At 62.5% G+C, this 12,576-nt stretch overlaps 1 protein-coding gene across 1 annotated transcript; it reads left to right on the top strand.

Annotated features, from left to right (window-relative positions):
- Positions 1 to 511: 511 nt before the first annotated feature.
- Positions 512 to 10,636, top strand: TMPRSS13 (transmembrane serine protease 13). The gene is made up of 13 exons (XM_074162395.1): positions 512 to 532; positions 5,134 to 5,305; positions 5,670 to 5,771; positions 6,546 to 6,668; positions 6,750 to 6,879; positions 7,168 to 7,260; positions 7,350 to 7,393; positions 7,673 to 7,832; positions 7,928 to 8,100; positions 8,526 to 8,624; positions 8,912 to 9,054; positions 9,190 to 9,342; positions 9,471 to 10,636. The coding sequence occupies exons 1-13, from the start codon at positions 512 to 514 to the stop codon at positions 9,483 to 9,485; spliced, it is 1,428 nt and encodes a 475-aa protein (XP_074018496.1). The 3' UTR covers positions 9,486 to 10,636.
- Positions 10,637 to 12,576: the final 1,940 nt, after the last annotated feature.

Below are 12,576 nucleotides of genomic sequence, written 5' to 3'. Positions count from 1 at the left end.
ATGAGAGGGTTTCTGCTGGGGTTGGACGTGGTTGCGCATCCCCTTCTCTCCCATCCTCAGCTGGTGCTCGCTGCCCTTGGCCGAGGCAGGAGAGATGTGGGCGAGCGTGTGGTGGGCACACGGTGGAGAAGGGCAGGCAGGGAGCCAGGAGAGCGGTGAGGAGCCGCCGGTGCCAGGGATACTGCCCTCCCCCAGGGCCAGACCTCACCTTCTCCCACACCGTGGCCACAACCAAGGATCTTGCTGCCCCTGCCCGGCGTTCCTCAGTGCCTGGCTGGGGCCACCGGCAGCAGGTATTTTGCATGCTGTGCCTGGAGCAGTTGGGAAACAAGGCAGCGGTGGAGCCGGGCGGCAGGTCGGACTGGTTTCCCTCCGCGCCCGGCGCTGGCACTGACGTACGAGCCCGCTCGCCAAACAGATTCTGCCCCGTCCCCGCGGACCTGACTTGGCTCTGCGCAGCGAAGGATGGCTGTGCCGGACCTCTGATCCCAGCCCAGCCCTGCAGCGGCCCATGGACGGCAAAGCCTCCCCGGTAAGGCGCGGGCAGCTCCCCCAGCTCTGCTGGGAGAACCGGGGGTTGTCCTGTGGCCGTACGGACCTGCTTTCCCGGGGGTTTGGTGGAGGGCCCGGTTTCTCCCTCCTGCTCTCTGGGGCGTTGCCTTCGCAGCAGCCTGTGGCTGCCGGCGGGGAGAAGGACTTGGGGTGAGCTGCCTGTGGGGCTGCTGCCTCTGGCACCCCCTCGGCACGCGGGAGGAGGAGGACTGCCGCCAGCACGCCCGGCTTCAGCCCTGTGAGGTGTCAGGGATCCCAGCACCGTTGCTTTTCCGTGCTGGAACCGGGGAGACCGGCTGGTGGGGTGGGCTGGTGCTGCTGGTGGGAGCCGGTGCCGCTTGGCACCCATGGGGCTGCACGTTGGCAGCAGTGACAGCACGCCGGTGGCCCTGGCCCCCGCTGCTCTCCCTCGCCCGCTCTCCCAGCAGTTTTCCCCGTGCTCTTTTTGGGCCGGGTGGACCAGGGACTGCTTAGTCTCAGCCGTGGGGCCTCACTGAGCATCTTGTCATGAGGAAAACATCCATCCCCGGCTGGGCACCGGGCTGAGCCCGCCCGGGCGAGGCAGCAGGTAATTACCAGCACTGCCGGCTGTGCCAGCGACGTCCGGGATGTGCAAAGCCAGCAGGGATGGGGTGGATGGGGCTCGAGAGGAGGCAGGACCAGCTGTAAAAGCCACCCTCTTCCTGCCCCTTGCTGTGCGGGTGCCCTGGAGGCAGCCAGGAGCAGGGGCAGAGCGGGCTTGTGCCAGGTCCTGATGGAGGGCAGCCTGTCCCCAGCGCTGCTTTGCAGTGTGACCCCGGCTCTGGGTGGCCCCGAAAGCGGGCAGTGGCACGGCATCTTGGTGACAGCAGGGGAGGAACTGGGATGCTCGCGTATGGAGAGAATTACCCAACGTTGGGCATCCCCACTGGGCCACCTCGGCTCTGTCGCTTGGATTAACTGGGCCATTAGGAGTCCCGGGTGCCACCCTCGGCTCTGCAACTGCACGAGAGGCACTTCATCTGCCTGCGCCTTGGTTTGCCCGTCCGTGGAATGGGGTGAGCGGCGATTACTCACCCCCCTGGAACATTTTCTGATCTCTGCCTGAAGGGCTGCTCACACGGGCATAGGGCAACCTGTCCCTGGCCAGATGGGGCTGACTCAATCGATGTGGCTTGTCACCTGCGTTTGCAAAATGGCCCTGGCGTGCTTTGGGATTTCACTTCCCCGTGTGTTGCCCCTTTGCAGCATCTGGGTTTCGGCAGCGTCCTCCTGCAGCTCCTGCCTGGTTTGTCCCCTGGACTGGGCGTCTGTCCCTTCCCAGGGAGGCTGTGACGCTTGAGCGGGATGGGTGTCAGCAGGAGGAAACGGGGGCTTTCACATCTTTGGGCGGGTTTTGCCCCGGGTGAGCGTGAGGACCACGTCGCCGTTGTGTGCTTGCTGGGCTAATCCGCCGTGGACAATCAGGGCTCCACAGCCAGGTGAAGGAGCCAGTTCCTCGCTTGGCTGTGAGGGGCGGGCTGCCCAGCTCAGCTCGGAAAGATGATCACCTCTTTAGGCAGCTCCTTCCAGCTTATTTCAGCCAGGCCGCTTCTCTCCCCTCTCGATGCTCCAAGTTTTGGGTAGCTGCTGTGCCCTTCTGCTGCTCCGAGACACGGCTGGGTCCTGGGTCTGGTTGCAACACCCCAGGTGTTGCCTGGCTTCTTCCTCTCTCCCTCCCACTCCGAAACCGTGGGTGACTTCTGGCTGGTTTCCCTGCCTTCCCTCCCCATCACGCCTGGATCCTGAGCCTCCAACCCGGCCCGCACTGCCTTTTTCCCTGGTGATTGCCCTCTGCTGGCATAGATTTGGTGGCCTTCTCTCTGCCGCCGGGACTGGAGCTGGAGGTCAGTGCACATGGCAGCTCACGGGGTGAAGGGGATGGGCTTCTCTGGTGCTGCTCTGGGGCTTTTCCCAGCTCTGCTCAAAGCCTGGGAGCAGAGCGAAGGTGGACCAAGGTGGCGTTTATGCTCAGGGCAAGTTTAGCAAAGGGCTAAACTTGCAGGTGGGCACTGTCTGCTCACCCCCCAAGCGAGCAGAGCTGGCCAGGATCCCCCAGCATTCCTCCTCCCCTGTTGTGTGACAGTCAGCCCTGGCACCCAAAGGGCTGGTTGTGTTCCCCCCCTTCCCACGCCTGACTTTCAGGCGCCAGCCCACAGCGGCACCGAACGCTCTCGCGGCTGCGGGGACCTTTGCAGAGAGGACGTCAGAAGAAAGGCTTTAACCGCAGCGGCGCGTGTGAGAGAGGCATGGCTCCGGGTCTGACTTTTGCTCAAAAGCCAGCAAAGGATGAGTAAAGGTTTTGTGGGCAGAGGTCGCAGTTCACTCACCGGGGTAACACGCGCTCCTTAACCGAAATATCTTCGTGAAGCTGCTGCTGCTGTTTGTTCTCTGCTCCAGGGGCTGTACAACAGCAACCAGTTGTGCTGGTTACCGGGAGCCCCTCGTAAAAGCTGTTAGCTTCTGCCATAGTCTTAAGAAAGAAAAATACTTGGACTTTAGACTTTTAAGGAAATAAGTAGCTAATAGTTCTCCCGAGTGTAAGAAAGGGCATGTGTTTCCTGCTAAGGAATAATAAGAACAATTTAACCTGTAGTGAACTTCGCGTGTTAGTTTGAAATGTTTGTACGCTGGAGGTAGAAATGCTTTCATATCCACCATCACTGGCTTACTGGTGAAGCTGGGCTGTGTTTCCTAGCACAGCGGAGAGGTTTGTCTTTAACAGCGCTGTAATTCTGCTGGGCTGATAACCGAAGGGTTGCGCTTGCTGCAGGGCGAGGCGTGTGAAATATCAGACGCGTGGAGACAGCATACAAATGCCCACTGCAGTGATACTGTCTGGGCATTTACAAAAACCTCATTTACACGTAGACAGGAGGCATTCTTTTCCTAGGAGAAATTCCTGGCGTCCGCTTGTGGCTTTGTTTCTGCAAAGCAGCAGTGCGGGACCCGCTGCAGCTCCGGCTCCCTTGCTGGTTGTGTGTGATTTCTAACAACAGGCACTGAGGGTACCCGGGGATGTTTGGCGGTGCGGGTGTGCAATACTTGCTGTGAGAACTTGAATCCCGTCGTTGTGACTGCTCGGACGCCTTGGGGGAGGACGGGAGAAGCCAAGCCTGCAGCCCGGCCGCCCTGGGCTTGCCCACGCGGCTGCTGTGAAGTTCAGGCGTAGGGAAAGGTGGCCTTTGGCTGCAGGCTGAGTGAATTCAGGCTTGTTACGGCTGCCTGGCGGGGAAGGGGTGGGTGATGCTGTGAAACAGAACTGCCTCCGCTCCTCCCCACGCTCGCTCGCAGGAGCCCGGGGAGGTGGCTTTCAATGGCCGGGAGATGTTAGCAGTGCCTGTGCCAAGGTCCCCGCAGGTGGCAGGAGGAGGTCTGTGCCGGGGGGTGGCCCTGCACACCCCGCTGCTGGCCAGGGCGGGTGGCCAGGGAGCCTCCCCAGGGAGCCCGGGGTGCTGTGCCGGCCGGCTCTGCGGCCGATGCGCCGGGGCTGCCAGCGGTTACTAAGGCCCAGAGAGAGATGTGCTTTAGTACATCTAAGAGGCGGTGTCCCCCTGTGATGTCCAGCTTGGGGCTGGAGCAGACCCCACGCGGGGAGCACGCGTGGCCACGCCGGGGTGCGTGACTCACGGGATAATGCCCAGGAAGTTACACCACCGCATTGCAAGAAAGGGCACAGCCGTATTTACAAAGCATGAGCCTGAGCAGGCTCCCGACGTGCTCATTAGGGTCCTTGATTCCCGGCAGGAAGCGCGAGGGTAGGCAGAGAAAATCCGGCTGGAAGGGGGCGACTGGCCGCGTGCTGGCTGGCGATGCCCTCGCCGTTTCCGTCAGGCACGCAGCCGTTTCCTATGGCCAGAGGCGTAGCTGGGGTTTTACAAACGGCAGAGGAGACAGCGCTTATTGCAGGCTTTGTACACAGGTCCCCTCCGAAGGAAGGCGAGAGGCTCTCGCTTCCGAAGCTGATGGAAGCGCTTGGAAGAGTGTCCCTTGAGGAAAGGAAACAAATGCATATTCTTTTGCAAATTCATGGATTAGGAGTGACATAACTGCAGAACAGCATTCCAGGGTGCAGGACGTTTCAGGGCTTGGAAAACACTGATTATTAAGTATTACTAAATAACAGCTGGAAATTGCACTGTATTTTTCAAATGGCTAATTAAGGACAGATGCATAAATTGGGGCACTAGCCCCGCGGAAGTGGGCCACAGCGTGACTGACCCCATGCCAAATACCCAGCTGATTGCTCTGATCAAAGCCATCAGTTGGGGAGATTTGGCCAGCAGCCACCTAAAGGGGGAAAGCTCTGCGACAAAGAGGTTTTCGGCTGTCCCAGATGGGGTACGGCTTGAGTTTTGTGGTACAGAGAGGGGCACTCCATGCGGCTCAGGGTGCTGTGGAGGAATAGCCACCAGCGGCAATCACTGGGGGTGCTGGGAAGCTTGGTGCCGTGCTGGGGAGCTCGGCTTCACGTCGCCTTCGCCTTCATGGCTGTGTGGGTGGCAGCTGCGGAGACTCTCTGGTGGGCAGCAGTTACTGCCACTAATGGTCCTCTCCTCACAGACCACGGCATCGCCCAGCAGCGTCCCCCCCAGCCTCCATGCCTCCATAGTCAGCAGCATCTTCGGCGCCCGTCCTCCCCAGCCTCCAGAAAGCGTCCTCGGCATTAGCTTCAAGCCCTACAGCCCAGAGTCCAGCGCAGCCCCGACCCCCTGCACGACCTGTGAGAGCACACGTAAGAGGATGGGGCTGAGGGTGGTCTCTGGCCACCCTGACCCTGGTCCCACCCCGGCTGGAGAGGGATGGAGGGAGGCGGGGAGTGGGTGCCTGTTTCCCCTGCTGGGCACAAGCTGGTGTTTCCCTGGGGGTGCCAGGGGTGCCAGGGGCAAGGGAGAGGACAGTGACCGTGGTAGGACGGGGGGACACCACAGGGAGGTGTGTGGTGTGCATGGCTCTGCTCCCTCACGTCTTGTGGGTCCTGTGGAGAACCGGGCGTGTGGGGAACTGGGGAGTTGCTGGTATGTGCTGGTGGGCAGCAGGGTCTGGGCACCCCGGGAAGGCAGTCGCGCCCCTTAACCCTGCCTCTGTCCTGCCGCCAGGATCCTCCATGTTCAGAGCTCCCTGCATGAGCCAGCGACGGCTTGCGCTCATCTTCTGCGTCTCCATCCTCATCGTGCTGCTCATCGCCCTCATCCTGCTGTGTGAGTGAGGTCCCAGCTTGGGGCTCCCTGGGGCGGGGGGAGACTTCATGAGGGGCTGGGGGTCAGCAGAGGCTGGGGACACCGAGGCTGGGAAGTGCCGCAGGGAAAGCCCCGGCCCGGGAGGTGACAGGCAGAGATGCGCTCTTCCCATTTCCTGAGTGTTCCTGACATCTGGTGGACACGCAGGAGCAGGATCGCTGGGGAAAGGAGAGCTGCTGCTGGGGCTCCCTGCGCTCCCGAGTGGGGCGGGGGGGCCGCACGGTGCTTTCCTCTTCCTGGGCTGGCTTCAGTGGGCAGTGGGACGCCCCTGGGAGCACCCCCCCTCGCCCTCCCTGAGGTGCAGGGGTAGAGAGCAGGATCCGTCAAACCCATAGATGGAACAGGCACAGACACCGGGGGAACGGCTTTAGTCCTGGTAACATCTAACTGGGGGTTCTCCAGCTCCTGTAGCTGCTGGGCTGGAAGCACTGGGCAGGCCGGAGGTATCATTCTGCGGGGGCAAGCCCGAGGGGGGTTAAGCGAGAGGCTGGCAGCAGCTGAGCTGCTGGGCTGCCACGGAGGGATGCTCAGGGCTGGCTGGTCCTCCTTCAGCCCTGCATCCCGCAGCTCTTCAGCCTCGGCTCACACGGCAGCCCTGCACCCAAGCCTGGTGTTCGGGACTGCCCTTGTACGTGGCAGACCTCCAGGCTCCCGTCGGGGTGGGTCGCAGCACCCGCGCCCACCGCAGTCCCTGCCAGCGACCCCGGCCTCACCGCGGCGTGCGCTTGCTTCCAGTTATGTTCTGGCGGTCGCAGACCGGCATCGTGTACAAGGAGCCCGCCGAGAGCTGCAAGGACAGCCCTGTGCGCTGCGACGGCGTCGTCGACTGCTCCCAGAGGAGCGACGAGCTGGGCTGCGGTGAGGCACCGGGGGCGGTGGGAGCGATGGGAGCCCCCCGGGGCGCTGGGTACCACTGACCCGCAGGCTCCATCCCCACAGTGCGCTTCGCATCCGACGAGTCCTTGCTCCACGTCTACTCCAGCGCGGAGAGCCAGTGGCTGCCGGTGTGCAGCAGCGCCTGGGACGACTCCTTCTCCAGAAAGACCTGCCGGCAGCTGGGATTTCAGAAGTAATTCCCTGAGGATGCGTCATCCCGCTCGGGCGCTGGGGCCCTGCCAGCTCCCTGGGCGCTGCTCTGGCCCTCCTGCCCTGGCTGGCTGCACAATCCACTGTGCTTTTTCCTCCAACGTTGTGCTTTTCTGGTGGAAGGCTGTGTGTCCAGCGCTGCTCTGGGCGTTTTTCTGTGTGTGTGTGTCCCCCAGGCTTAGGGTGTAGAGCCCCTTATAGAAGGCAGGGACCAGGCAGACAGTGCCCAGCCAGGGGGGACCCTCACTGCCTCTCTCCTCTCCCCTTCCAGTGCATCGCAGACGGAATACATCCCCCTGCACCTCCCCGGCAAGAGCCTCGCCGTGACCGACGAGCGAGACACCATCCAGCAGAGCCTCAACAGGTACCGGGCGGCGTCACCTCCTGGCCCTGGCCCTGCTCCGGTGCCACGGGGACAGGGCTGAGGCTGCGTCTCCCTCTTCTCTCCCGCAGCTCGCAGTGTCTCACGGGAAAGTACGTCTCCCTCCGATGCACAAGTAAGGGGGCTGGCCGGCAGGGCTCCTGGCCGAGGGCGGGCGAGGCCAAACACAGGCTCGGGAGCACTTTCCTCCTTTCTTTGCACAGGGTTGGGCAAATAGGGCGTTTTCCAGCAAACTTTCTGGCTAATAGAAAACCGTAAAGATTGCTTGGTCTCCACTGGCCCCTGTGAACTACCGAGCACCGCCAGCGCCTGCGGGTGGCGGGGACGTTGCGTGCGCCCCCCTCCGCGTTGCCTCCTCTCTGAGCTCCTCTCTCATCCCTGTTCTCCCCTCCAGCCTGCGGGCAGAGGATTTCCGGCCGGATCATCGGGGGAAAGGAAACCTCGGTGAACAAATGGCCCTGGCAAGTCAGCGTGCAGTACGGGCCGATCCACATCTGCGGCGGCACCATCATCGACGCGCAGTGGGTCCTCACCGCAGCCCACTGCTTCTTCATGTGAGTGCTGCCATCCAGCCTGAGCCCCGTGCCCCGCGTCTCACTCCCTGCTGCCCCCCCCGCTACAGTACGTCACCACCTCTCCCTTTGCCCAGGAACAGCATGAAGATCCTCGACGACTGGAAGGTGTACGGCGGGGTCTCAGACCTGAAACAGCACGGAGAGGGCATCCCCGTCTCCCAGGTCATCATCAACTCCAACTACAGCGACGATCATGATGACTATGACATCGCCCTCATGAAGCTCTCCAGGCCCCTGACGCTCTCAGGTGAGACCTCTCGGCTCGCCGTGCCGCTCGCCTGGGGCTGGTGTGTGGGGGAACAGAGAGAACCCGGGGATGGGCAGGAGCCAAATGGCAGCTCGGGTCCCCACGGAACCAGCCCTGGGGCTGCTGCCAGCTGGAGCGTCCTGCTCTGCTATGACCACACCGGTTTTCTCTACCTGTCCTGTGGTCGGGAGCTGGCCCAGCATGCAAACAGCCGCGGGCTCGGCTGTGCAGCCGGCATCGTGCCGCTCGCTGTGCCCCACATGGTGGTGGGCTGGCAGGGACCCTACCCAGGTGGGCGCAGAGGGGAGGGTTTCCTGCCCACCACGCTCCTCCCCGGCCACAGGGCTGGTGACTTCAGTGGCTATTTTGCTCCTGGGTGACTCATGCCTCTCTCCTCGCCTGGTTTTCATCATGTCTCCCTCCAGCTCAGGTTCGCCCAGCCTGCCTCCCCATGTACGGCCAGCGATTCCAGACCGGCAGGTCCTGCTTCATCACCGGCTTCGGGAAGACCAGGGAGAACGAAGGTGAGGGAGGATGCTGGCTCTCTGCAGGCAGCTCCTGTGAGCCACAGCCTGACCTGCGAACGCAGCACGAGGAGCAAACGTGGCTCTCCTGCAGTATTCGAGGGCCGTTCCCGCAGGGGTGACTGGCAGTGGTTGCCCTCCTGGCTGTACGGCTCTGCAGAATTAAGGCCTCCAAGAAATTCCATCTTTCTTCCTCACTGCCACAGAAGCGCCTGGTGCTGCGGAGGGGCTGGGGGACAGTGTGGGGACGAGGCCCACCCTGCCCCACGGCTCCTCCTGCCTTGCAGATAACACGTCCCCGAAGCTGCGGGAGGCGGAGGTGAAGCTGATCGACTACAAGATCTGCAACAGCGACAAGGTGTACGAGGGCTACCTGACCCCACGCATGATGTGTGCCGGGTACCTGCAGGGGGGGAAGGATGCCTGCCAGGTGAGCCGGGGGCACACGGTCCCACCAGCAAGTGATGTGGGACCAGCGGGGCCACTTTTCCAGCACGCTGGTGTCGGCTGGGTACCGGCAGAGGGGCATCTCCTGTCTCCTCACTGCTCTGCCCCCCTCTGCCAGGGTGACAGCGGAGGGCCCCTGGTCTGCGAGGACAACGGCCGCTGGTATGTGGCCGGGGTGACGAGCTGGGGGACAGGATGTGGCCAGAAGAACAAGCCCGGTGTTTACACACGCGTGACAAAGCTCCTCAGCTGGATATACAGCAAAATGGAGGTGAGGTGGGACGGCAGGGCTGTGCTGGGGCAGGGAGATTTATCGGGTGGCCTCGGGTGCATCAAAGGGGGGTGTATCCCCCCCAGCCCATGGCACCTCACCCTTTCTCTCCCCTCTCTCCCCTGCAGAGTGAGAACGACTAAGACCGGGATGGAGACTTGCCCGGACTGTGCCTCTCTGGCTGGCACGGGCTCCTGCCCTCGGAGGCCACCAGGGCACGATGCTCCCAGCAGATCCCCTCACCTCTCTCTGGACTGTCCGTGCAGCCAGGGGCATGTCGCTGCCCCGGCCTCTGAAAATACAGTGTCTGCAAAGTGACTCTGCCCTTGCCCAGTGCCAGGGAGGTGGCCTGGTGGCAGCTGGGCACAGCACCCAGCCGGCCCCGGGCTTGCAGCGCGCAGGAGGCAGTAGCCTGTGCCGGCGGCTGGCCGTGCCGGCTGGCAGACGCCTCCTCGCCCTGTGTCTGTGGTTCTCCTCGTGTAAATAGACGTGTCCGGACCGGGGGTGTTGTGAGTGCTTCCTGGCAGGAGTGCGGCACACTCGGCGGGCGAGGGGCTGCGAGGGCTCCCCCTCCGTCCGGAGGAGGTTGCGGATGGAAGCGAGGAGCGGGAATGTGGTGGGGTTCCCATGGCGAGGGAGAGCTCTCCTTTGCATGTTGCTGGGTCACAGCCATGATGCCCAGGGCGCGGGACAGGGCTTATCTGGCACGGTGCAGCTGTCCTGGCGGGCCACACTCCCTGGTTTCTCCGAGATACGGCTACACCACGCTCTAGGAGGAGCAGTGGCCGCTCTCATGTTTGTGGATGGGCTTAGGAAGCAGCTTTTAAACCGTGTTCCTGCCTGTGAGAGAAATCCCCGAGAAATTTTTTTCTATTTTTCTGTGCCGTGGCTGTGGTCAAGCACTGAGCAAGCACTTGCCCCCAGGACCGCCTGTAGCCGGTCTGGGCTCCCCCGCCTGCCCAGCACCCCGATGCACACCCGCTCCTGAGCTGCTCTGCGGCTGCTGCCGTTCGCGTGGGCGCGTGTGATGGAATGGCTTTCTGCAAAAGCCCTCCCTGCCCCTCACCCTCTGGGTTGCTGCTCATGACTCGGAGAAAAGGGGGTGGTTTAGGTCTTGTGGGCACTTGGCAGTAGATGATTGGTAGCAGAAGCTTGGCAGCAGAAGTGATGTAGGGATGGAGCTGTACGGGGTAAAGCCTCCTGGGGGGGTGGGAATCCATGGGCATGAGCCCAGGGGAGAGCCGTAGCAAAATCCGGCTTGTGAATGCTGTGGACCGGAATAAAACACTTTCCCAAGAAAGGCTGTACAGCCTCTGCAATTGCCCCACGTTAGCGAAATGGCAGTAATGAGCCTTTAGCCTTGAATTTTCCTCAGGAGGAGGAGGAAGAAAGGTTACTGGCACTGGTTCTTTGTAACCCATCTTCTCGCAGCTGGAAACATTAAAGGAGGGACCGGTGCTTTGGGGAGCTCACTCGCTGTCTCTGAAATAGTCTGAAGCTGCCTCACAAGTCTGTCTCTGCCACTTCCAGCCACGGTGGCCCCTTCTCTTCCCGGCACGGGAGTGGGATGGCCACCCGCTGCAGCCTCCCCCTGCCTCCTTGGGCAGGAGGTTGGGGTGGGGGGCAAACCCCAGCAGAGGGCTTTGTGGTGTCCTGCAGAGGGACTGGGAACATCACTTCCCCAAATGATGTGAGTACTGGGCTTTGCACGGACCAGGCAGCCTGGTTTCTGGCCCGTATCCCTTACAGTGAGGCCACTGGGCTCTTTCTGGACCGGGAAAGCTCGTTCCCCATAAGTGTGTGTTGGCGAGTGCCATCTCCAACCGTGCACGGGCTCTGGAGCTGCAAAGTGAGGATGGGAAATTGTCGGGGTGCGTCGGCTGTCCCGGGCACGTCCCTTCCTCACCTCCTGGGAGCATCCCCCGCGTTCCCAGAATGGCCCGCCTGCTGTGGGAAAGGTTATCCGCAGGCAGAGAGCTGCGGTTAAGCATTTGAACTCCGGGATAACGGCTCTAGTCCGGCTCTGGATGGGCAGAAAGCGCCTGCCTCTCCCATGGACTGGGATCAGGCCCCGGCGCGCAGGGCGGTGCTTGGCGGCTGCTCGAGACCTGCACCGAGGCAATAAGGGGTTGTTGCCTTTTGGGAAACACTGAGTCAGCCTGACCTCAAATAGCTTTTCAAAGAAGCAACCAAGAAACCTCCCACGGCGTGTGCGAGCCTCCCGTGAAGGGGGGTGGTGCAGAGGCCAAGGGACCGCTTTTGCTTTAGAAGGTCTTTGCTGCTCAGTGAGCTCGGGGGGGGGGAATAACTTGTTGCTGGCAACAAACAAGCTGCCCGTAGCCCAGGCTGGGGAGGGGGTTTGTAGCTGTGGGGCAAACCTCAGCCTGGTCAGGCTCCCCACTGTCATGGGGCAATGGTCTGCTAGAAGCTGTGGGGTTAACGGCGGTAGTGAGAGAGAGAGCGGAGCCCGTGGGTGCAGGGAGGTGCAGGTGCTGAGCTCCATCGTGCTCAGCTGCAGAGCTGTGCAGGGGCGCAGACCATGCCCTAAAGCTCTGCCCCAAGTTGGGGTGAATCCCGAGGCCGGAGGAGCGGGGGGGTCACGGCCAGGCTGGTTCAGCTTCCTGGGGGTGGGAAGGGGCTGGCTGGGCAGGGTATGGGCTCAGGGGGGCTGCTCGGAGGGGAAAACGCTGAGCCAGACCAGAAGCTGCCGGTGCTGTGAGAACAGCACTGGAAACCACGGCTAAAAATGGAAGTGTGAAAAGGGCCAGGGCAGACCTGCTGCAGCAGCCCTGCGGTCCGACGGGGTGCGAGGTGGGGCTGCCGTGCTGGTGGGGCTCCGGTGAGCCCCAGCGTCCTCCCCAGGTGGGGTGCTGGGGTGCCCCGCTGCGGACGGGGCTCCTCAGGAGAGGGGGTGACTCGGGGAGGCTGGTGCCCGACCTGCAGCGGGTGGCAAAGCCACCAGCCTCCCCTTTCTGTGGCTTTGAGGAGCTGCAGGGCTCCGGCCTCGGGGAAGCGGACATTCCTGCCCCGGCCAGTGTGCTGTGTCGGGGGTTGCCAGCCACGTGGCTCGGTGTGCATTGGTGGCACCGCTCGCTGTCACCCGTTTGCACGTCCGGCTCGGAGGCAGCAGAAGAACGGCGGCGGTGGTGGCTTCCCTCCGGGTACCATGGATGCAGGCTCCTGCCACGGGTGACCCAGGCACAATCTGTGCCCTGCGTAAGGGACTAAGTGCCA

This window comes from Numenius arquata, chromosome 22, assembly GCF_964106895.1.
Source record: "Numenius arquata chromosome 22, bNumArq3.hap1.1, whole genome shotgun sequence".
NCBI classification, from domain to species: Eukaryota; Metazoa; Chordata; class Aves; order Charadriiformes; family Scolopacidae; genus Numenius; species Numenius arquata.
The sequence above is the reverse complement of the archived record's forward strand: the minus strand, read 5'-3'. Positions and strand labels throughout refer to the sequence as shown.

What these genes read in the sequence shown, in the direction of transcription:
- TMPRSS13 (XM_074162395.1), top strand. Translation starts at nt 512, where the DNA reads ATGGACGGCAAAGCCTCCCCG. An exon ending in ATCCAGCAGAGCCTCAACAG is followed by an intron (nt 7,261 to 7,349) that starts GTACCGGGCGGC and finishes TCTCTCCCGCAG; the next exon opens with CTCGCAGTGTCTCACGGGAA. An exon ending in GAAGACCAGGGAGAACGAAG is followed by an intron (nt 8,625 to 8,911) that starts GTGAGGGAGGAT and finishes CCTGCCTTGCAG; the next exon opens with ATAACACGTCCCCGAAGCTG.